Source organism: Nelusetta ayraudi, unplaced genomic scaffold, assembly GCF_046127955.1.
Source record: "Nelusetta ayraudi isolate G7.1 ecotype Tasmania unplaced genomic scaffold, CSIRO-AGI_Nayr_v1 ptg000011l, whole genome shotgun sequence".
Classification (NCBI taxonomy): domain Eukaryota; kingdom Metazoa; phylum Chordata; class Actinopteri; order Tetraodontiformes; family Monacanthidae; genus Nelusetta; species Nelusetta ayraudi.
The window spans coordinates 16014501-16039174 of record NW_027466061.1 but is presented as its reverse complement, the minus strand read 5'-3'; the positions used below and the strand labels follow the sequence as shown (position 1 = coordinate 16039174).

The window sequence follows — 24674 nt, the reverse complement described above, 5'->3', positions numbered from 1 at the left end:
TGGTCCCTTACCATGTTGGTGGACGAACAAGTTCAATGAAGATGGCAGTAACACTGACCAAAAATGACTTATTAGTTCTTTAATATTCTGCAATATTAAGTGTAGTAAGTAATGCCACAGAGAGAATAATGTAACATGTAAAATAGTTTTATTTTTTGTAAATGTTTCTAAATTCAATTCCACAAACTCCAAACCTCATACTCTGTACACTTCAAAAGGCATTTTCAAAAGAAAAGGGGGGGGAAACCTGACTACACGACCAAGAAAATATAGCACAAACACACTGGCAGGATGATATCATACAAGAGAAGAAAAATATCCAAGAAACAATTTTGTTACAACCATTCATTGAGAAAATATATACAATTGAGTCTTCGGAAAGTTAAAAAAATACATGCCATATACATTAAAAGTTCTAAGACTGTTTTCAAAATTTTACAGTCAACTTGAAATTGTGCACGCAAAAACTCTTCCACTTCTGAGCCATGTGACTTGTGAGGTGTCAGTATAAGAAATATATCTGATTCAGGAGAATGCCATCTCTGTCCAAAAAAAGATGGAACTCAAGTTCCAAACAAGACTTCTTCTCCGTTAGATTCTTTGTCGCACACTGGTTCGTCTGACTCGCGTTATCGTCAGACGCTTGCACCCCGTTTTAAAAGCAAAAGGTAAAAACAAAAAACTGGTAAATACATGTAGGTGTTGCTATCTGTGTTACAAAGTTAAAAAGTTGTTTTCTGGGGTTTTAAAACCTAATTCACAGTTGTTGTTGTTGTTGTTTTCTTTTAAATCAAACCTGATTAACAGCAAACAGATCACAATGATCTCTTACTATGTGACAAGTCTTTTTTTCCACCTTAAATTCTGTAACTGGTGATTTGTTACATTAGTCAACAAAAATATTTCTTTTTGAGTGGTCAAAGTATGTGTAAGTCACAAAACACAACGCTACAATACCTTACTTTTAATACAACAAAAATACTTTGTGAATTATTGTGGTTATATTACAAATTCTGTACAGAATAATCATAATATATACTCTCAAACAGAAATAACGGCCATTTTAAATAAATTTCAAAGACAAACAGAAAAAAAAACAATTTAAAAACACCCAAACATCAAGAAGGTTAAGGTAGTATTTGGTCGGTTATTCCTATAGTTTTCTTTATGTACATTTATACAAAAAGTAACAGCATGTCTTCCTCAATCTTCAAAAACAATAGCGATGTAGCCTTCTTTAATTCAATCTCATCATTTTGAGAATAAAATCCATTCACTCAGTAATAAATACAAAACCTCTCGAATTCCACACAAATCACATGACGGAGACCTATGATAAAACTGACTCATGGAATCAAGTATTTTAAGTTTTTGTGTCCGTTTTTTTTTTTATTTTCTTTTTTTTTTAGTGCAAGTTAATATTCCCTTCGCAGTTTTTCGTTGCTGTACATTCCTCATTCAGTGATGTCTACATTTAGTCATACGGTATACATTAACAGTATGAAACAAAAGGGCCTGCCCTTAGTAAGCAATAAGGCCGCACCCTGCACAGTGCTTTCTCATTCGCTGGTGGATTCTGCACCCCATGTATATCAAACACACAGATACATACACGCTGACAGAGGCATCTCACACACCAGAAGCCCCCCACATATGGCACGAGTCACATCCTGCTACTGTGTTCCCCTTCTCCACCGAATGGCGTTCATCTCCGTGAACACGTGTATACTCATTCCTCTTCCTCCAAGGGTTCAGGCCTTTCTGCTCATTCATAAAATGACTTTTAGTGTGAAGCCGTTGGGCTCCGTGCAGAGATCATAGCATCTACACACTATAGCAAGGAATGTGTTTAGATTTGTCGTTTTTCATGTATTTTCTTTCTCCCTCAGTTGATCCACTTTTTGCACTCGGGAGCTCCGCAGTGGCAACTGATCTTGTGCGGATCCTCTGCAGAGTCAAACTGGTAGTCGAAACACAGCTGGAAGCAGGGGGCGGCAAGACGATTAGCATTTGGAGAATCACGCGTACATGCGGCCATGAAGCAAAAGGTGCTCACCTCCTCTCCTTTATCAATCCTCCGGACAGAGCTGATGATGATTTTGTAACCCCTTTCAAACGTGACCACCTCGGCAACACAGTTTGGGGCGCAAGAGTGGTTGATGTATCTGGAAAACAATGCAAAATTGCTTCACTCACCACAACAGAAAATCACACAGTCTGCGGCTGCATATCTGCAATTGGGCCAACCACAGAAAATGGAGAAGAATGTTCCAGTGAGAGAAGAATCTTGAGGAAACGACCCAAACTTTTCCAATTAGGTGCAGCAATTTTGTTAATGCCAAAATACTAAATCACAAAATTAAAATTAAACTAAAATACTGATCACAGGAAGATAAAAACCTCACATTTAGAAGGACACAGAATGAGACAATAACCACCACAACAATAATGATAAGAAGAAGAATAAAAAGTCAGATGCAGCATTCTTTTGGTATTTTACAACGGAAACTCTTGAATACATGAAAATAGCTTGAATAGCATAAAAACAAACCGAACAGCATAGTCTACCTTCAGGGATGAAATGTCAAACAACTAATGCTATCTCATTGTACCTTGCCAGCCCTCCATTGCAGCTTGCGTCAACAACATGCTCGCTGTCAATACGGAACATGAACACTGCTCGGTTCTGTCAGACAGAGAGGACAGTTAATTTCTGCTTCTTTAAAAAACCAAATCATTACAAAACAGAAGAGGCTCATCCTTGAAGCAACTGCTGGCAGGTGTTTACCTGAGACCTGTAGGCCTTCTCCTTCCTGAGGGCCACCTCATTTCGCAGGATGGTTCCATTGTACTCAATCACCATTGTTTGTTTTTCAATGTCTCGAGCAGCAAACAGCCCCAGCCCCTGAGAAATGAAGAAAGCGGGCATTAATTCCCAGAGCGCCAGCGTTACTGCGTCATTGCTGAGAAAGAAATAAAAAGCGACTGTTACCTGGATGCGAGAGCGGGACAGATAGATATTGGCTCTCCACTCGCTCTTCATCCAGCGGTACTGGGAGGACCTGGGGTGCACCACTGGCGGCTTGTTGTGGGGCGCAGCGCCTTCTCCTTGAGCCACGTTCTGGTTGGACCTGGCGCTGCTGCTGGACAAGGCCTGCGGTTGGGGCCTTTGCATAAGAGAAAGAGCCAGTATTAAATTCAACACAACTCCACAGGTTAATACGAATGCAGGCTTCACTGAGGGCTACCTTATGACCAGCGAAGTGTAGGGCAAGGTGGTTTTGGGCTGGGCACGAGCGCTGCCAGCTGGGTTGATCATGAGGGGCAACTCCACCAGAGGGTTGGGTCCAAAACGGAATGAGTAGCGGTCACAAACCTCCACTCCGGGGAGCTGCGGGGGGAAAAACGTGTTCCGTAAAGCAACTGTGTCAGAACGTGAGCAAGATGTCGTTTTAAATTGGGTTGAATTCAAGGTGGGGGAAAGAGGCGCTACACACCGATTCAGTGATCTTGACAACTGCAGGCACCGTGAGCCCAAACAGGTCCTCTCCTTTCAGGTAAACCGGGAAGAGTTTCAGAGTGCCAGACTCGGCTCTCTTCTCAGCAACAGGGCTCAGAACCTTGTCCCACACTCCTGATGACAGACAGATGAGAGAGACGGTTAGAAAGTAAAGCGTGAGCTCACTCAATGGCAGGAATGTCCCAGAGCAATAACACCTCAGTACAATTGCACTTATCGTCAATGCATTTATTTAACTGCTGAAGTTTGATGCATCTACGGTGGCTCACAAGGGCCAAACACAAACTGCCTAATGCGCCTCAGTTGGCGAAAACAGCTGCAGGACAGGATTGTGGTGCAAATGTAAAAAACGCGCTGCAAGACATCAAAACATATCCTTCATCATCAAATGTGCTGCAAACAGAGAAGCCATGCAAAACACAACTGATGCAAACCAAGGAAACACATGCAAATGAATAAAGCGCTGCATAAAGCAGTCACCACAACGGAAGTGCTCCAAACCTGCAGGGGGCGCTGTTAGCAGAACAGCTCAATGGAGAGACACACAGGTCGACCGAGGACGGCTGAATGACGGTGTTTCAAACAACAGCGGGAAAGTACAGCTTAGCACGGTCATGTGACTTTTATTTGAGTGTATTTTACGTTTTTTACGTTTGCACCACAATCCTCTTTTTGTTCTTTGTTTAGACTTGTACTTGTTTTTGTGAATTTGCATCGTTTCCATACCTACAGCTGTTGTTGCCAACTAAGGCGCATTAGGCAGTTGCATTGTGTTTGGCCCTTGTAGGCCACCGTGTGCATTATGTGAAAAAGTGTCACCAGCAATTCATAAAAAGTTTGCTTGTATTGAATGTCTGCCAATTAAAACATGACTAACGCATTTAAATTAAGTGGGAAGCACTTTTCGTGGGCACACGAGGTCGAGGGTTCCCCCGTCCTTCTGCTCAACGTTCTGGCTGAAATAATCACTTCAAATAGAGAGAAAGCAGAAGCGCTCTCAGTCGCCGTCACATCAAACGCAGGGAGCACCATTAAACGAATAATCCCTCTGCACCATCAAATCCCTTCACACCCACGAGCACTAACCTTTGGCCGAGGTGTCCGTCAGCAGCAGGTCTCTGTAGCCCTGCTCCACCACTTTGATGTTGAACTCGGGCAGCCCCTCCCGCTCCTCCACCGAGCACACGTAGCGGCAGCGCCGGTTGCCGTGCCGCATGCTCCAGTAGATGCGGCACGACTCGTAGCCGACGGGGAAGATGGCCGACGAGGAGTGGAAGGCGGCCATCTGCAGCGGGGTGAGCTGGCCGACGGCGTGCGACACCAGGCTGCCCACCCGGAAGGTGTAGCCCAGCTCGGGCTGCCGGACGGCGGCGGCGATCTGGCGGACCTCGTCCCTCTGGACGTAGACGCGTCGGTAGACGGCGAAGCAGCGCAGCTCGTGCTCCAGCGCCTGGCCCCCCGCCCCCCGGGGCCTGTGGGCGTGGCACAGCATGGTCTTGTCCTTGAAGAAGGTGCACTGGGCCTGCAGCGCGCACGTGAAGTGGTAGACGTTGGTGCAGCGCAGGCGGTGGCAGCCGCTGGTGGCGCCCGTCTGCTGGCAGTAGGCGCAGCGCAGCGCCTGGCCGCGGCGCAGCGCCACCTCCACGTTGATGAGGGCGCCCGCCTGCGTCTCGTACACCTCCGTCGACCACAGCGCACAGTTCAGGTGCACCCACACGTCCAGGTCCAGGTTGAGGAGGCGGGCGGGGCCGTCGGTGAGCCCGTCCCCGAACTGGTGGCAGAAGCAGCAGCGCCGCTGGTCCCGCAGGGACACCGGGGGACGCAGCGAGGCCCCCAGCTTGTTCAGGAGCTCGTCGATCTTGTCCTCGTCCGGAAGTTGGGAATTCCCCCTCGGCACAACCACCTGCACCGTCCATTTCCTCCAGCGCAGGCCCTTCTGCCTCTTGCCCTGGTGCCAGCCATCGTGGGACCTCGGCCGCGCCTTCAGCTTCACCGTCACCTTGATGGTGTCCGACTTGATCTCCGTCTTGGACGTCTCGCCTGCTGTAGGGAAGGGGATGGGAGGCGTGGAAGGAGGGGACTGCTTGGGCTGGAGTTGAGCCAGGCAGTGGACGTCCAGGGACGACATGTTGTTGCTGTACTGGTGCGACGTTTTCGAGAGGCTGTCCGGCTGCTCCGACAATGGGAGAAGGGAAACTGACTCCTGGAAAGATTTTTACAGATTGATAAGTAGGAGTAACAACATTACATTAAAAACATTCTGAAAGCGTGCTGTTGGTTCAAACCTTAGTTTCTGCCGTCGATCTGGACTGTTGAGGCGGTAAGGAAGAGTAGAGAAGGAAGCAGCTTTGACTACAGAAGACCAGGTCTTCTCCAGTTTTTAAATGACTTCCAGATTCCTGAGGAGAGATTCAGAGGTCAAACAGGCTGAGTAAGGAATAAAGTGATGCATTAAATAACCATCAAAAGCCTTTGAATATCATAAAAATTCTAAAATTTGGAGTCATACAGTGTGATTTGAACACAATTAAAGATCACTACATAGATTGAAGCTCAGCAAGGAGGATTTAGTGTGGAAGTCTTTTGGCTAAAGGTTCCAATGTTCCGGTGTCAATGACTAATGATCCACAGGATGTCGCATTTTCTGAACTGGTATTTGTATCGCAGAGGCATGGTGTGCTTCAAATCACACGTTAGATGACACATGCAGCAGAAAGAAACCTCTATGAAGACATCAGACTTTCAATATTAGACTTTTTAAGTATACCTTTGCGCTGGCAGGGAGATCTTTCATGGATTTCTGCACTCCATTTCCCAGAACCAGCACCTTACAGTTGCAGCACCACCTGGGTTTACATCCAGGGCTGCCATGGTTCTTTTGGTCGGGTCCTTGAGCCAAAGCTGCACCTACAGTACAATCAATAAAATGTGTTTTAAAAACAATGTTTTGACTAAGAAGAGCAGTTGGGCAAACACACAAGAAGATTAAATCCAACAATGTCAAATTTGCATCCGACGATATATCGTCTCTTATTGGTTATCTAAGTCAGTGTTCAACTTAAAGTGAAGCAATACCTTTGAAGGACGAGACTTTCCGATTTTCAAAGGCTGCAAGAGCCTCTGAAAACCAGGAAAAATGAAGAAAATGTTTTAAAAGGGCCATTTTCTCTGGACCGGTGCAATTGTCACATTAAATCATTTTAGCTAAACTTAAAATTGCTGTGATTAAGTTTTCATTTTAAATGACACATTTGGAAAAAGGTGGGGCAGGTGCTAGCAGAAGTTGGAACTTAAATTAGTTTTGAAAATTCCATTACTGAGCTGACACTGCCATTGTGCAAAGTAATTTTGTTCCCTGACCTGGACTGTCAGGATGGAAACGAAAATTGTGTGGGGTCTGCTGCTGCTGCTGCATCATCATGGCCGGTCCTCCGCCAGGCCTCATCATGTGTCCTGGACGACCCTGAAGCCCGCTGTTGTCTGCTTGCTCCTTGAAAAGCATGGGAGGTCGGCCGTCCATGCCGTGAGGGCCTAACCTTGGACCACTAAACACAGAGGGGGGGCCTCTGTCTGGGGTGCTGCTGACTTCATAGCTGCTCGGGATCTTTACACAGAGAAGGTCTGAAATAGCTGCCACCACACCCGTGATGTTCTGTGAAGACAAAAAGTAAAGAAAATAAAGACAAAATCAAGATAGGAGCTGAGTTTTTAAAGGTCTGATGGTGCTTTTGTGCAAAATAAAGCGTCAACCGACCTCGGCAGCAGCTGGCCTCAGTGTGATTGCGACAGACACGAGTCCTTGTTTGGAATCGGTGGACATGGGGCCGAAGGGCGAGCCGAAGAACACCCCAGGGGGCTCACTTTTAATGTCGTGCAGTTTGAACTCTGTCGCTGTGGAAACAAACGGGAGCAAACACGGATTGACTTTTGGACGCCATTCAAGGCAATCTAGATTTAAATGATGTCAACAAAAGCACTGCTTTGCTTCGACTGTGCGTTTACCTTTGCCAGCAGGTGGAGGGAGCATGGGGAGGACAGGAGACACGCAGGGAGACGGCGGCTCTGCCTTCACCAGAGAAAGGTCCGGGTAGCGACTGATCTCCATGCCAACCACGCTCTCAGGCGACGAGGAAGGAACAAAACTGTCTGGCGTGTCCCTGTCCTTGCAAGGATCCTGCCCTCTGCTGCTGTTAACACACAACACAAAAGAAACATTCGTCAGCCGCAGTATTAAATGTTTCCTTTTTTTTTAAGACAAAATTAAAAAAATAAAAAATAAATAAAAATACATTTTCTTTTTGAAATTCAAAGCTTAAAAAAAACTACCTGAGTTCCTCTTGGTTATTGTGAGGTGGTGTGGGCAGGGAGGCTGGAACATCAACAGTTTTGGGTCCCTGTGCAATAGCTCGAGCAAGCAGGTCTTCCTCGCTCCGAAACGGTACGTGCAGTGGCTTTGGCACCAGACTTTTGGACACTGGATGAAATCAGAGCACAAATGTTAACATCTTGTTTGTCATGTAAACACCTGCTTTGCCTGTGGTTTTTACAAATCCAGCCTGGCATCGACTTATATCGGGCTGAATATCTAAGCTTGACTAGGCCATTTTTGGAAAAAATATCCTCGCAGTTGAGTACACACATAGGAATACGGTATGTCTGACTATGCTATCACAATATTCGTATTTAAGTATTCAACTGGCAACACTATCCATTCCTTAGTCATTAAAATAGGCTTGAACTTGAGATGTTTACACCCCTGATTTTGACACAGCGCAGCCGGACAGCCTGATACATGGCTATGGATGTGTTATTACAGGAGACTGCAGTGAAAAACTACATTGTCCAAGAATTCTTTGAAATGCATCTACATATAAACACAAAACAATATTGCAATATATGTACCTTTGCCTACGACTCATTTTAATTAACTTGTGAGCAACTTCCCCATTTGTTCAAATCGGGCTGATTGTTTTGGATTTTTTCCAAAGCTTTGTTTCATGTAAAAGGTTTGAATTCATTTAGTTTAGGTGAGGTTCAACCGTAGCCCTGGTCCAAAGTCTTATGATCAAAAAACTAACTCATACACTAATACGTATTAAGTTGAAAGCCTTGTCTGCACAGTAGATAGGCCTCTCTGACTGGCCAGAACCATAAATGAGGAGGGGCAGAGCTTTTTGTTTAATTTGTCCCTCAGGAGCTCCACGTCGCACAGCACCCTCTAATAATTCATTTCCTGATAAGCAAATAAGATATGTGCAAAATGGTTTATGGGAGGTGACATCTAAATGTATACCTAAGGCAGCAGCTTTGTTTGCCAGCTCCTCTGTTGTGGCAAACCCGTTGATCATTTTCTGCCGGTTCACTGGCGGCGGCGTGGGAGGAAGCGAAGCAGGTGGTGTCGGAGGATTGCTCAGATTACTTTGCTGTAGGAATCAACAAAGCACAAACAATATTAGTCCATCGTATCGCAGACAAATAATGAGTGTCCCTTGCTCCGGCTTTGAAAAAAAGAGCAGATTCTACCTTGTAGGTCAGTTGGGAGTAATAATCCGACACTCCATCCAGTGTGGCACTGCCAAAGGTACCGGAGAGCAGGTTCTCCCCGTTGAGCTGGCCGCTGCCGTAGGGCGCGAAATGAGCAAAGTTGACCCCAATCAGTGGCTCCATGAGAGGAAGCAAGGACAGTTGCTGTTTCAGGGAAGAAACACATAGAAGAATAAATAAAGGAATTCAATTTCAGACACAAAGAGAAAGAACATTAAATACATAAAGTAGCATTTAAAAAAAGCAAATATTCCAAGAAAAGAATTCCAATTTCTTTTTTTTTCATGTAAAGAGCGAAAGAAGAAAGTTGCCTTGGTAGCAACTTTCAACTTTGAGGATTAATTCAAGTTTGGCCAATTCAGCAGTTTTGTTACATTAGTTCCAAACAACTAATCGTACTTGTTTGATTTGGGTCATGACAGCGTCCGGGCCAGAGTTCAGCAGGTGCTTCTCATCTCCCTCCTTCTTCCTCTTTTTGTAACGAGAAGCAGGTTTATCCCCTCCTTTGGGGGGTCTCTTGCTTCTCCCTTTCTTCTTCTCCTGTTCAGAGAGCAAAGGTCCTGGAAAGTCTGGGGTGCTGTCCGAGTATGCCTGCAAACAAAGACACAACATGGATTAGTAGCTGTTGCAGAAGAGACGCTTCATGAGACTTGATAAGCATTATGCCAAGAAGCTTCATGTTTTCAAACACATTACTATGACTAATTTAAACTCTGGGCGCACTGACTCAGACCAGTGTAACTATGACGTGTTTTACATCTGAATCACTTTGTTTTGTCTATGAGTCACGATGCTGCGCACCCTCTCGGAGCTCAGACTATTTGAGTAGCTGAAAGACTGACCCCATTGCTATCCATGGAGCTCTGCCTCAGCAGGGACTTGCAGTCTGCAGGATCCTCCTCCTCGGACCGCATGGTCTCCTCAGACCTTTGTTGGGAAAATCCGGGCGGTGTCATACTCTTGTTTTTCAAGAGGTGTTTGAGTAGTTCATTGCCAGCCTCCCCTTTGTTTGGACTTTGGCCAGCAGGGAAAGGAGACATATTTCCTTTGTTCGCTTCTTCTTTCACAGAGCTCACGTCGGAGGTGATGTGGGCTTCCCGCGAACCGTGACACTCGCTGACATCGGTTTGCTCCAGCTTTATGTTGTTCAAGATCCTGTCGTGCTCCTGAGCCTGGGCCCTCGCTGCGTCCGACAATAACCCGGATTGTCCACAGTGGCCTCCTGAGAGTTGCCTCTCCAGCTCTGAGTGACTGGGGGTGGAGGACCCGAGCAGGGGAGACCTGGACAGGTCCTGTTCGCTAAACAAGTGTGTGTTCCGTGTTGGAGTTGAGGACGTGTCCGAGACACATGGGGTGAGAGGCGCCGTGAGGTCCGAGTGCGGCGTCGAAGGGGTCTTGACCGAATCAGCGTCGTCATCTTTCTTCTTTTTACGGTTTCTCTTCTTTTTCCCTTTCTCATCGGGGATTATGTTGGAGTACAGCTGGATTAAAGACTGTCCCGAGCCAGGGAAGTTGGATGGCAGAGGTGTGGCCGAGTCAACTCCGAATGGGGGACCCTCACCTGGCATTTGGGGAATCATTCCAGGTCCGCCGACGGGGCGGGGTCTGTGTTGACCCGGAGGAAAGTTCGGTGTTTGCAAGCCCATGTTGTCATGTCCGAAACCAGGCCCCATCTCTCGAGGCATCATTCCGTTTCCCATCATGCCCCTCCTATCTCCCTGTAAGAACGCCCCAGGAGGCGAGCCCATGCCGGGCTGCATGCCTTGCTGCTCTGGAAACATCGGCCCTTGTTGCTGTTGCTGCTGCTGCTGCATAGGAAGCCTCTGAGGCTGCATGAAGTCCTGTGGCAGCTCCGAGTTGAAAAACGGCATCTGCGACAGAGGAGCCATGTTCCCATCTGGGCCCATCATTCCTTGCTGCTCCATTTCCATGCGATGTTTCAGGGCTCTCTGTCGCTCCACTTCCTGCATCAGCTGCACTCGCTGCCTCTCTTGCTGCTCTCGAAGCCTCTCTCTCCTCTCCCGCTCCTGGAAGCCCTCGCTGAATGGGTTGTTGTCGTCGAATTTCACACAACCTGCCTGCATGGGCTTCATGCCGCCTGGTGGCGCCGGCGCTGACTGGGGATCCACGGGTATCTGAGCATGTGGAGGCATGTTGCCCACTGGCATCTGATGGGGTTGGCCCGGGTTCCCCACTGGTACCTGGGGGGGCATCATGTGAGGAATTCCCGGTCCAGCCATCGGCATCGGAGCACCAGGGTGCCAGCCGGGTGGTGGGTTGGGCATGCATGGATGTGGATTTGGCTGGCCTGGATGGAGGGGCATCTGCATCATGGGACTCACTGGGGGTTGCACTGGTGGACCACCAGGCACCATGCCAGCAGGGCCTGACATAGGGTGCATGATGGGTGCCATATTATTCTGCTGTTGCTTGGCTCTGTACTCCTCTATAAGTTCAGCGTGCTCCTTCTGTTGCTTGCGGATCTGGAAAAAAAAAGCACATTCTTTCTTTAATATACACTGTGGTCATTTTTGGTTCTAAAGCGTAAGCAATTAATTGCGCTGACGAAAAAGCGACGGTGCTGAGGACTTGGAATATTTACCTGCTCCAGTTGTTTCTGCACGACACCCTGCTGCTCTGTGATGTGTTTGAGCTGCTCAGCGTCCTCCTCTGGGAACTCTCTGCCAGCCTTTTTTGCCGTTCTCTGCTTGGCAGACAGAGCTTTCTTAGATTTTCTGTGAGCTCCGATCTTCTCTTCTAGAAACTTCTGCTGCATCTGCAGTAGTTGCTGAGTCTCCTGGAGCCACTCTTCATACTGAGCTCGCTGAGAATTATCTGGAAAAGGGAAAAAAAGATCCATTTGTTAGCAATGTTGAAAAAAGGACAAACAAAAAAAACCCCATAAAGTTAAGCTAAAGTCAACAGGGCTTAAAATGAGTATACATTTATTTGAAACTTACTGACAAACCCTGGTCCAAAGTTGGGAGGATTTGGTCTTGGTGCTTGTGCTAACTTTGCGTCCTGAAATCAAATTGAACAGCAGGTGTTGATGTTTTTGCAAGTTAAATTGTTTTTGTGTCAAAATAACCTCCAAGCAGATTGAGTTTTTAAATACCTGTCCCACAAATTGTGGTGGAAGAGGTGTGCTTTCAGGACAAGGTGGTGCAGGACCAGGTGGAAATCTAATTTCAGCCACACCACAATATGAAACACTTGGTCAGTCAAATACTCCCACCCCCCCGACCCCCCTTTTTTAAGTCAGGAATTAAACTGATCAATGAAACATCTTACCGGTTCACGACCATTTGGTTCATTCCGATGTTGTTTTGAACCATAACTTTGTTGATGCCTTTCAGGGCGACCATTTTGGCTTTCATGATAGGGTCAGTGATGGCATCGAAATCTGTCGGTGACAAAATAGCAAACCATTACAAATAATGACTGAATGTAATTGTAAAAAACAATGATACTGCAGTAATCACAGTAATCAGTAATATAGGAGTGGCCTAGAAAATGTACCAATGTTGGGGAAGAAGGAGTCGCTAGAGCGCTGTCGTATCATAGCTTGCATCTGCCTCTGCTGCTGTTGCTCCTGCCTCTCCTGGTCCAGGAGGTCCTGCAGTAAAAGTGGCTGCTCTTCTAGCAGGAGAGGACGGTGCAGGCTGTGTTGACCTGCCACCAGGCTTAATGCTGCCTGCTGGGCCTCGGTCAGACCGCTCTGGTCCAATCCAGGGCCGAGACTGACCTGGTGCTCTGCTCCAAAAGCGGCCATTGACACTTCTCCTGCAGTAGCGGCATCAGCCATTGTTTGACTCATGGCAAGTCCAGAGGTATGCTGAGTGTCAGGTATTTCGTTCTGCTGGGGCATTAGGTTCCCTCCTTGACTGACGGATTCGACGATTGGGTTTAATGACTGCTCTTCAGGCTGCTGCTTAATGAGTAAACTAGAGAGGACCGGGGTAGAGTCAGACAGCACACCCTGCTGGTTTGAGGTTAAGGTGTTTCCTGCAACTTGCTGCTCTGCCACCTCAAGGGGTTTTTGACAGTCTTTGACCTCTGATTTTATTTCCTGACCAAGTGCCAAGGAGGCAGCATCCTGACCCCCAGGGGTTTCCCTCTTGACTTCAGAAGAAGATTGCTCTGACTTCAGCACTGTAGGTGATGAGCTGGTAGAGGCCTGATTTGCAGTACTTGGGGTTTTGTTGATGTCTGCAGTGTCCGTATTGTCGTCCATAGGATCACTTAGATCTAGTTCCTCATTAAACATGTCTTTCTTGATATCGTCGAGGTCCGGGTCTGTGTAGGCGATAATGTCAAACTTCCCAGATGTTAGAAAATCATCAAGGTGCAGGTCATTCGTCTCCAAATCTAGGTCTTTGCCATCGTCTGGGTCCAAGTTTAGATTTTCCAAGTCCGCATCCACCAAGTCTTTCACCTCTACATCCTCAAGATCTTTGTCTGCGGATTCCTCTGCGTCCAGCTTCTCCTCCACACCTTCGCTGCTGGCGACGGAGACTTGAACCTCGCTCTGCTCTGCACTGGATGCAGCCATGATCGCGGAGGCCGCCATGTTCGGCGTCTCCCTCGGAGCAGGCTGGCTCATGGATCTCATCAGGGGAGACTGTTTGAGTTCGTTGTTTGCCGACATGTTGACCTGCTGATGGAGGTTGTCCATGCTGGCAGAGAGCTGTGCGTGGCCAGTCTGGCCTGCCATGGGGTCAACCATCTTGAGCCCCTGGTGCAAGGGGAACCTAGGATCATGTGCTCCGGGAAAGGCTTGTGGTCTTTGACCTTGCAAGTTGAGGTCTATGTTCCCCTGCATGGCGGGAGGGGGAAATGGCATACGTGGTCTGTTTTCAGCCGCTCTGTGCCGCAGCTCAATGAAAGGCTGGCCCATTATGTTGTGCTGCTGCACTGGCATGCCACGTGGAGGGAAGTGCTGGGGTAGCCCCATGGAGTTGCCCTCCATGCTCTTTGCCATTTCAGCTGACATTGACCGTCGCATTTGAGGAGGGACATCTTGCATCAGGTGCTGACCACGTGCAAACAATTCCTGGGTGTTGTGAGGCCCCATAGCTCCAGGTGGAAATGCAAACCTAAAGGGAGGGAAGAAAAAAACCCAAAACCAAGCAAAACAAAGAAAGACAAATAAAGATGATGATTATTATTTTTTTTTAAATTTGGGTATCAGGTATTAAGATTAATAATGAATTAAATTTCAATTATAAAGTTGAATATATATACAAAACAAACCTTGGCCCCGGATGTCTCAAATTAGGATCACCCGGATGTGGACCCCGTGGGACTTGTCCCTCATTAGGAAAAGGAGCACGCTGATCACCTGGAAAAGGTCCAGGAAAGCGCATTGGGCCTCTCATGGGTCCTTGTCCAGGATAAGGTGGAGGCGGTCGGTTGAAAATTTCCCCCTGTTGCCCAGGGGCATCTTGGGGCCAAGGTCGAGGTGTTCCTGGGGTTATGTTGCCCACAGCCTCCTGAGGGCCCCTTTCCTGTCGAATAGCACTTCTCTGCTTCTGTTGCTTGAGGATTAGTTCTCTGATACGCTGCCGCTGAAAAAAACAAGATGAAGAGTGAACATTAAAAATGTCAAACATCTTACACTTTCTGTCACATTCATATATAAATCAAACGAGGGATGTACATTTTCACCTAATGAGGTGGAAAACTTTGCAGGAACACCTTTTTTTCCCCAATTACATGCTGTGGTGTTGGGTTGACAAGAAAGTTTACTTATTTTTTATTCTATCAAAAGACGTATTAAATGCCAGATTAAAAAAGAAAAAGAAAAAATCTTCTTTTTCTAATTTTGACCTAACATTGATGGCTGCTTGCATGCGGAAGCACACACATGTATACATACCACTTCCTGAGTTTTTAACAGTATTGGTTGCAGTTTTTAACCAAGATTTTTAAATCCCTTATTGTCCTTTATCAAAGAAAAAACAAACAAACAAGAAAAGACCTTTTGTGTATTCACATACCTGTCGGAGTCGTTCCTCGCTCTCAGCAAGAGAGACCCCCTGAGCCTCAGCAGGAGCACCAGGCATCTGTAAGCTGTTGGACAGTTGGCCGGAATCTTGAGCAAGAGTTCTAGTGTTCCCAACCATGGTTAGGTCTTTCATTTCCACTTTCTCTGTCGACTGTGGACACGCCGTCATGGGGCCTTGTTCGAATGGATCGTGGCTAGGTGTCTGACCAGGTCTTCGCGAGGGCGACAGTATAAATCCATCCTCTGAAACACCCGGGTGTTTAGGCGTTTGCGAGCCTGGGTGTGGAAATGGCTCTTGAAGTCGACCTTGAGGAGTGGAAAAAGGATCCTGGCCACCCAATGGTCCGAGTCTTGGCCCTTGTCTGTTGAGTCCGTCACCACAAGATCGTGGATTCCCTGAAGGCTGGGCAAATGGGTCATTAGGCACTGGTCTGGGAGGCCCAGGCTGGGAAAACAAGTCACTGCTAATTGGCCTTGATGTTCCAGGTGTGCTGGCAAATGGTTCCATCGCTCCCCTCTGGCTCCCAGGTGACTTGGAAAACCGTTCTCCAACTGAAGGTCGTGGGGTGCCTGGTGGCTGTGCATAAGGGTCCATTGAGTGGGATGGTGACATTCGCTGCCCAGGGTGGGATGGATGAGCAAACTGGTTCATAGGGCGGGGAGTGGATGGCGGCTGTGAATAAGGGTCTGAAGATGGATTTGAAGCTTGACCATAATTGTCATGCGGACGTGGGGTTCCAGGAGCTCTGGCATAGGGCTCAAAAAATGGACGATGCTGAGAACTGGGTTCGTTGATGGATCGTTGGTTACCAGAAGGCTGAGAGGGCTGGGCAAAAGGATCATACGTGTAGTGGTCAGGCCTCGGAGTGGAAGGTGCATGCGCATATGGATTTCTGGACATCTGCGCCATGGGCCCTTGCTGAGGATAAGGGTGTACCTGAGAGTGATGTTGCCCCATTCGTGGAGGACTAGTGAAGTTCTCATTCCCAGACGGCCTTGGTGTATGTGGTGGCTGAGCATATGGATCATTCTGGTGACTTTGTGAAAATCTGTCGGCTGAATGTGAACCTGGTCGGTTAAAGGAATCCTGAGCCTGAGGAGGTGGCATTGGAGTTTTAAACAGGGGCACTGAGCCTGACTCATTACTTCCAGGAATTGGCGCGAGCAATGGCCTTGAGTAAGGGTCAGACAAAATCATCCTGTTCTGTGCCATGCGCTGATAGGCTTCATTTCTTATCATGGGCCTTGAGTAGGGGTCTCTGCCAGGAGAACCCATTGGCGGTCTTCCCTGAGCAGTCTGACTTACCCGGGGTGGACCAATGGGCTTCAGGAAAGGGTCCATTTCACCGGTTGGTCTTGGGTTGTCAACAAGTTTGGGGTACGGCTCGTTGCTTAAAGAAGTCGGAGAACCAAAAGATTCATGTGCAGGAGACGGCCTTCCTCTGTCTTGCTGCTCCATCAAAGAGGTTGGGGATTTGCCAGATTCCACAGGTATTCTGCGACAAGCATTTGGTCCCATTATCGGTGGTCTTGGGGTTCCGACCATCTTGGCATATGGGTCCCATGGAGAAGAAGGCCGGGAACCTGAAGATCCAGGTGAGAAAACCTGTGGCGACTGAGGCTGAGATGAAGGGCCAGATGGTGGAGGAGGCGGCGGGCGCAAGAAGACATCTTCTGGAGGACATGATGTTGGTGTCCCAGGTAGCTGTGGCCTGGCAAACCCTTCTTTGAGTTGTTGCATTGGAGACATGCTTCCATTGCTAGGCTGAGAAGCTGGGCTTTGGTTTCCGCTATTACTGCCATCACCCTCAGACTGGCTGCTGCCTTGCTGCTGCTGCTGTTGCTGCTGTTGAAGTTGTTCATTTTTAACTTGCTCCAGTTTCTGAGTGGCTTCAATTTTGGCTTGCTGCTTGCTTTTCTGCCTCATTTGCTGTTGACAGGACACAGTGAAACAAAAGATTAGACTTTAAAAGACAAAGCGATGCAAAGATCAGTCACATGCCAAAAAAAATGTACTGGACCTACTAACCACCAATGTCATCAGGAATAATGGTGTGGATGTCTAGGGAGCTTTACTAAACCACCACTTCTTAGCTGTCTTAATATAAAGTGGACCTGCCGCTGCATTCCCTGACTTCTTCGCAATACACTCTTACCTGTCTAATCTTCCACTCTTGTTCATGCTCTGACTCTTTTGGTTTCAAAGGGTCTTTAAACAGCAGTTCTGTGTCTAGTGGTATGTTGGGATCAAACACCTCAGGGGGTTGCTGCTGATGATGATGGTGCCTCTTCACTGTGTCATTCGACATCTGGACTTTGTTGATGCGCAGGGCTGCTCGGTTATCTCTTGCCTTTTGCTAAACAGCAAAAAACAGTTGAAAATGTCATACACTAATTAAGACAATTAGATCTTTTTTTTTTTTTTTTAAAGTTACGTCAGTACGAAACACATGGGGGCCTCAGTATTGGGAAGGAAGCTAATCTTAAAAGGTGACTTCCATCTCCTTAAATTAATTTACATTACATTCCAAAAAGATAAAAATAAATGTTTACCTTAGACTTTTCCTAAAACAGGTACAGTAATCATTGTTTATTCTTAGCCTAAAAACAGGAGTATCTTGGGCAAACAAATCAACCCATTAAAATTCTTGATTAATAATTAATTACAAGGATTGTAGTGAGTTAAATTGGAACACTGATTGACCCCCCAAGTTAATTAGATCATCTTGGAACAGCCACATTTCAAGTTACACTGACAAGAAAGCAGATACAATCATCTGCTTATCTATTATATTAATGCAAGTGCTAGTAGCAGTAACTGTTTATCACTCTCTATGCCTAAATATAATAGTGCTTTCACACAGTCAAGAAAAACTACATTTTGAAAAGGTGAGTGATCTTACCACATATGGGGCCCTGTCTTGTGAACTAGCTTTCCTCCAAAGTTTTGCAATTTGCTTTACCCTTGTAGACCAGTCTAGTGAAAGAATAGCATTGTTGAGCATGACAATACTTTTGATAGACAACACATTCTTTCTACAAATAAAAATAAAAACAAAACAAAAACAAACATGTCTTTGTTGCCATCTCTAGTACCCTTGGGCCATTTATTTTGAGTCAAATACGTGAAGCCTTGAGAAGTTGTAACTTTAAATAATGCTAGAAGATGTTCAGACCAGTAGATGTAATTTAAGAACTTAATGTCAAACAGGTCATGTATATATATATATGTATATATATATATATATATATATATATATATATATATATATATATATATATATATATATATATATATAGATATAGATATATATATATATATATATATATATACGTATATCTATAGATATATATATATATCTATATATATATATATATCTATAGATATACGTATATCTATATATATACGTATATATAGATATATATCTATATCTATATCTATATATCTATATCTATATATATATATATCTATATATTAGATATCTATAATATCAAACAGGCTTCATGTCTAAGGAAAGTGCTCCCCTCGTAATGAGAACAGGATGGCAAGAGTATTACCTCCAACAAAACAAAAATGTATCTTTAAAATGATGGACAAATAGCACTATAACAAAGATATATGCATCAAGCACAAACCTGGATATTCTTCTTTCAGGTTTGGGAAATTGACATTGGTATACAAAACAGGTGCCACTGTGGCTAGTTCTCCAAGGGTCTCCTCCTTTTCCCACTTGAGAGTGCTCCTTTGGGCATTTGACATGGCTTCAGTCTCCCCCTCAGGCAGTGATCCAGGGTGTGTAGGGCCAGGGCCATGGGTAGGGGAGGGCCATGGACCAACCGCTTCTCGAGGCATCTGATTAAACTTTTTATCCCTGTTGACACAAGGGAGGACATCTGATTTTAATCTCTTACCATAATTGGGTTTGCAGTTAGGACTAGATCAAATAAAACACCTTAGTTGAAGGAACTATGTGGGACATTACCTTGGATTGTCAGTAAAAGGCATATGGTTTAGGGGAGGGAAATTGTCTACAATGCAGGGCCCTGCTCCTGGCTTTGTGGGGAAACGTTGGGCTGGTCCCATCATACCATTAATCGTTGGCATCCTTGGAAACATGGGGTTTCCTGCAAGGAATTCAGAGGTTTTACGAATGTCAATTTTCAATTACAAGATAAACACTATGCACTATATGACACTGAGAAGACACTTAGCTCCAAACCTGCATTGGGGTGAGGCATACTGCTGCCAGGTGGAGTGGGGAGGGGCCCTGGACCCTGGGGGTGAGGCACCTGTGGTGGTGGAAGTGGTTGGCTTGAGCTGGGACTAAGAACGGCTGTGAACAGGTCTTCCACATCTTTGCCCTCCAGCTCTGCAATAATAAATCATTACATTAACAAGTAGTTTTTCATCAAATTCTACTAACTGAATAAGTAATTAATCAGCATGTTAAAGTAAAACTTATTTAAATTTCTCTTGGGCATATCAGATATGCTCAAGCCTGATACTTTGGGGTGTGACACAGGTAGGTGCGAGTTACAAGAACAATAGATTAATAAAAACAACAACAACCACAAATTAAGTGAGAAAAACAAAATTACAAACCTGGAATTTTGTAAAGTTTGCTGAGTATTGATTCTGAAAGGGAAAAGTGTGAATTATTTATTGTTATTGTTATTATTATTTAAAAAAGGAAATGGCAAAATTTTCTTGTGCACTGACCATCAGTGACCATCTTGTCCAGCTCTGGACTAAGAATTCCATCCAGAGGTTCCTCTGGGAGGGATCGTGGTGTCCTTCGTCCCGCCTGAGACGGTGGCGGCGCTAGGGAGCCATCGGCCAGGGGCCCCATGTCCAGGCCTGCTGAGGACAAACACAATGACATAAAAAAACAATTAAAGGAATACAGACACGAGCATATGTTCAGAACAACGTCACCAATACCAGCCAAGAACCTTGTCTGTGAAATAGGGTTGAGATACGACGACGCTTATTGCAAAATCTGATCCTGTATTTTAAAAACAAAAGGGGGACTCTTGAGCTGCTAATATATCTGACACCATCATTAAAATAAATCAGTTTAGAATGCCGCAAAAGGCTATTTTGTAACTTTAGACAAAAGGTGCATCGGGGGGATTTATATGTACTATTTTTTATCTAAAGGCACTTTTATAGGCATAGTGATATCGTCATTAATTAGGCCACAATTTCTAGGGTTGCCAGGGCCATAGAGAACATCCAGATTGATAAAAGTCATTGACTTTACCTTATTTTTTTAATTTGCGAAACCACATGCCATAAAAGATCCTTTAGCCAACCCTAGCAGTTAAAAACAGTCTGTTTGTTCTTTTAACGATGTAAAATTAAATTACAATTATGATTAAAAATAATAAATGCACATACTTTTCATAGCACTGCAGTTTATTTAGCTGAGCTTGCTCAGTTCTGAGCTATAAAGAGGTTTAGGATAAACAAAAAAACTTTTCTGGAGAACATATTTATCACATGTATGTGTGTTGAGCTGCTGATCTGTCTTTTTGCCTTTCATTATCTTGAAGACAGTGGGCTGAATATCTAAACTTGCTCCAGCGCTTGGCTCAAACAGACCGTCTTTATCATGCCAAAAACGCCTCTGTCAGTTTGCTTTGCTATCCTGAACACATCTTGTTAATTAGACAGCCAAAACTGTGTTCCAGCCTATTAAAAAAAATAGCAAACCATATGCATTTGAGTGAATACTTGCACTGGGTTAGGTCCACAACAGAGCAGTTTGAAGACTGTTTTAATTTGTTCCGAAATCAAAGGGTTTTGGTCCAAATTAATTTGCATATTTGCGTCATTTTACGTTCACAATGAATTATTGTTAAACTGAAGCACTTTCTTTCTGGGCTTAACACTCATCCAACTAGTGCCAGCAATACGTAAAAGGTCATAGGTCAAAAGTGTTTCCTATTTGGCCGTCTTTGGACGAATAAGAGCACAACCTTCATGTGGGGATGAGTAGCAAAACAAGTGAGCTCAGTTCCATTTGAACTCTGCAGCGGTTTGGAGTGAGAACACGACGGACCGAGCAGCCTCGATACGGCTTGCAATAAGATCCCATGTCAGTATGAACAGAGTGATCTCCTCCTCAACCCCACTAGCTAACCCATGACTTCACTACGTGTTGTTGTCGCAAGAGGCAACAGATTGTAAAAGACGAAACTGAAAGGGAAGTTCTGCAACAGTGTGTGATTTGGAAAGCTTTATAATGATTCACTGTGAACGCAAAACCACCAAATACGCAAACTGATTTGAAGCATATAATTTGTTTCCAGACAAAGCAAAACGGCCCAAGTGTGAAAGTGACCGTTAAGAGTCTGACATTGTTGAGAAAAAGGTATGAAGTCGCATATATACATAGACATGCACACCTGAATGTACACGCACTGCAAGAGAGAAAGAATGCAAAAAAAAGCAAGGGATTAGTAGGCCATAGCACCCTTACCAAAAGGAGGTGGTGAGCTGTCAACCTGGAAGGGGCAAAAATCAAGACCTACAAGAACCCAAAACCAGATAAGATGAGTGAAAAAAATAGTGATGGCAGAACAAGCGGAACGCGATTCAGATGATGCAAACAAACAAAGGATAAAATTATAAAGATGAACAAAAAAGCATTGCTTAAGAAAGTGACAAAAATCATTAAGAGGGTGAAAGCAAAATAAATCTGGTCTCTGAGGAAAATACTGAACCCGCAGTGAGAAGATCTTGCAAACCTACAGTAGGTGACCATTAACAGACCATGCCACAGTGCCTGAGAGATACATGTGACGCACCAGAGTCACTGCTTGGCTTTCCGAGCATTCCCAAGATGTCTGCATCAGTGTTCAGAACATCAGATAGATCAACTAATGGTTCCTCAGATGTCTCTGTAGATGGAGAAAAAATGAAACAAAAATAGGAAGAAAACCAAAATGTCACAAACAAAAATTGATGGCGATGAGAATATGATTTGGAACCATTTCATTGGATGAATCTACTAGATTCTGTCTTGATTAAAGAGGGAAGAAAAACCTGTTCAATTATAGCTGTTTCTGCATGTACTGAAGGCTGTTCTAGTGCTTTAGTTTGTGTGCATTTGGTCTCAAGCACACCAAAAAAACATCTTTGAGTAAATTTAGCATTTAAGAATTTTATTTGTTCATGGACTTCAGTCGGTGATGCAGGACACTATATGACTACATACATACTGGCACTGAAGTTTTCTATGAATGCATGTGGAAGTGGCACTCTGCATACATCAGCTACACCTCTCCCATTTGAAATTAGACAGAACACTAAACTACTTTTGTAATTTTAGTTCAGGAGAGTTGGACAATTATTAATGGAATTTTGGATGAACTCAAGAGCCATGTAGGATTTTGTGCAATACCGAACAGAGGAAGCAATTAAGAGCTACAGAATGAGCCAGTTGGCCAGACAGAACATCTGGCAAAGTGGGAGAAAAAAAAATCTCTTTATTTGCCTTCATTGTTTATTACGTGCATTTTCAACAATGCGGAGATACATACTATACTGTTAAGCACAGCATCACTTTGGCTAGCTGTGAAGTGTATACATACGTCCTGCAGCAGGTCTGGTGGGAAGAGACGACGCTGAGGCGGTGAGCAGTGGATCTGATGACGGGTCCAGAAAACTGGTGGTGGGATACTTTCTCTCCACTTGGCTCTGGCCGTCTTCCAGTAAGCCCGATTCCACCCCCTGCTGTCTGCTCTGCTTGCTTTTGTCCAGTAGGTCTTTTCCAAAAAATGCCTCCTACAGATCACAACGCAAAGTGTCTGTGGTTACAACTTCCTGCAGGAACTGTCAGTTTACCTTTCCTTATATTCCCCATGAGAAACACGTCGCCTTGTCACACAGATAATATTGAGCACACATCAAGGGCCCATGAGAGCTGACCAAAATGAAAGAGAGACTCTGGAGCAGTCAGGTTGCTTCAGGCCTCACCCAACCACTTAAACTCACAAGTCATTCACTATCCTAAATGACATGCAGCTGCAGCTCTCTGCTGCGCAGAGACATTAAAAGCCTGACGTGTTGCTATTTCAATAATTGATGAAATGTGTTTCACTGCACTGGACCTTTAGCTTTGACTCAACATCCCTTTTCTGTGTGGGGACAGAGAGCGGCACTGACAGCTGCCAGCGGCCTAATGCACATTCCATATCAGTGTTTTGCCCAATAAAAGGTGACAAAGAGATGGTGGTAAGGGACAAGATTCATCCACAGTTAAGCATTTGTGGGTCATTTCACAACCCAGACAGGAGAGAATGATCAGGAGACTAGCGGCCTGTGCAGTGAGATTCCTCCATTCCGCTTTTAAGAGAGCTCACAGAAGGAGTTCCCTATACCAAAGCTCCGTAAGTGGTTTTTACACACTTGAGCTTTGGATTTGTAACCTTCCTAAGGGTGGAATAAAACTTCTTTTGAAAAGATCTGGCATGACAGGATTGGAACATCAAGGCATAAGAGACTTGCAAATTAAAAAAAACAAAAACAAAAAACATCAAAAAAAAATTTCATTCGTAATTACTTTTTTTTCAACTTTCAAATGTTCTCATTTACCCATGTTGATGAATTTAGATTAGTAACTGGTTATAATGCATGGTTAGGGTTAGGTAACTGAGAAGGAAAAAAAAAAGGTCAGACTACTACCGACGGGTTATGATAAATATGGATGTATCTTATTGCAAGCAGCAATAAAAATCTACCTGCAAGTAAGTTGGAAAAGCTTCCTCTAGTTTTGTTTTTTTCTTTCGATAGCGTTTCTTTATTTTTTCAGGGACTTCTGGTCCTGGAGGTGCCTCTTCCACAGGTGTATCTGGCAGGGCCTCAGTCCATCCTACAATAGAAAGGAGAAGAGGGAGGGAGAGAGAGGGAGAGAAATAGAAAATAAAATGACATTAAAAACCCAAACATTCGATAGAGACGGTTAGTTGTTCAGAGAAGCATGTGACTGCGATACAGACTCTCATCCTTTGCTGTAGGAATCTCTGACATGGAGCCTGAAGAATCCTTTCTGCAGAGGGATCGTTTGGCCTTGCCTGGACCTTGGCCAAGGCGGTTTCTCTGGCGAACCATGAACCCACCAATTCCTTTAGAAGAAAATTCATTATTAATGTTATTATATTAGAAATAACATAACGTAAAAACACCAAATCCTCATTAAGCTTTTTCCACAGTAAGTATTTAGCACCGTTTAGTCCATTGAAAGGCTACATCCAAAAAAATCAAATAAAGCAAAGGAAAAGCGTATATTGCTCTCTTATACATTCAATGCCCTGAGATGACAGTGCCTGGCTTCAGCGTCAAGCATGTACTGCACCATTTCACGCTTGAGAGAAGCTGTCTCCTTCAATCAGGTGCCCTACCCGGCCGGTACGGTTTCCGCTTCCTCTTTTTGCCGCCGTCCGCCCCCTTGGAGTCGTCTTCTGCTGGCTCTCGCTCCAGGCTCGAGTCTGACTTTGCCTCACAGTCCAGGAGCTCCGCCTCTGCAGGAGGGAGAGAGCGCTGGTGAGTGACAGGCCAGCAGCGGAGAGTACTCTGGCTGGGCCCCACAAACACAT

General features: G+C 45.1%; 1 protein-coding gene across 8 annotated transcripts in view; it reads right to left on the bottom strand.

Moving 5' to 3' along the window:
- Positions 1-131: 131 nt before the first annotated feature.
- kmt2cb (lysine (K)-specific methyltransferase 2Cb) overlaps positions 132-24674 on the bottom strand; it is a 54690-nt gene continuing 30147 nt past the window's right edge. For 5 of the 8 annotated variants that reach the window (XM_076021431.1, XM_076021434.1, XM_076021427.1 and 2 more), the window contains 38 exons: positions 24480-24599; positions 24078-24203; positions 23820-23950; positions 22671-22863; positions 21885-21977; positions 21557-21604; positions 19792-19929; positions 19675-19707; positions 19292-19441; positions 19055-19196; positions 18708-18943; positions 17975-18048; positions 17228-17428; positions 15064-17001; positions 14318-14631; positions 12584-14160; positions 12356-12467; positions 12180-12246; positions 12025-12085; positions 11667-11899; positions 9907-11547; positions 9464-9655; positions 9044-9208; positions 8814-8943; positions 7847-7994; positions 7523-7707; positions 7275-7411; positions 6881-7172; positions 6288-6427; positions 5806-5919; positions 4607-5723; positions 3498-3634; positions 3249-3391; positions 2993-3167; positions 2789-2905; positions 2613-2686; positions 2057-2165; positions 132-1978 (listed from right to left, as the gene is read on the bottom strand). In XM_076021431.1, the coding sequence (XP_075877546.1) occupies positions 1886-1978; positions 2057-2165; positions 2613-2686; positions 2789-2905; positions 2993-3167; positions 3249-3391; positions 3498-3634; positions 4607-5723; positions 5806-5919; positions 6288-6427; positions 6881-7172; positions 7275-7411; positions 7523-7707; positions 7847-7994; positions 8814-8943; positions 9044-9208; positions 9464-9655; positions 9907-11547; positions 11667-11899; positions 12025-12085; positions 12180-12246; positions 12356-12467; positions 12584-14160; positions 14318-14631; positions 15064-17001; positions 17228-17428; positions 17975-18048; positions 18708-18943; positions 19055-19196; positions 19292-19441; positions 19675-19707; positions 19792-19929; positions 21557-21604; positions 21885-21977; positions 22671-22863; positions 23820-23950; positions 24078-24203; positions 24480-24599 (11096 nt within the window). In that variant the 3' untranslated portion in view covers positions 132-1885. The remainder of the gene's footprint in view (positions 1979-2056; positions 2166-2612; positions 2687-2788; positions 2906-2992; positions 3168-3248; positions 3392-3497; positions 3635-4606; positions 5724-5805; positions 5920-6287; positions 6428-6880; positions 7173-7274; positions 7412-7522; positions 7708-7846; positions 7995-8813; positions 8944-9043; positions 9209-9463; positions 9656-9906; positions 11548-11666; positions 11900-12024; positions 12086-12179; positions 12247-12355; positions 12468-12583; positions 14161-14317; positions 14632-15063; positions 17002-17227; positions 17429-17974; positions 18049-18707; positions 18944-19054; positions 19197-19291; positions 19442-19674; positions 19708-19791; positions 19930-21556; positions 21605-21884; positions 21978-22670; positions 22864-23819; positions 23951-24077; positions 24204-24479; positions 24600-24674) is intronic. The other 3 variants (XM_076021428.1, XM_076021432.1, XM_076021429.1) reach the window with 3 other exon arrangements.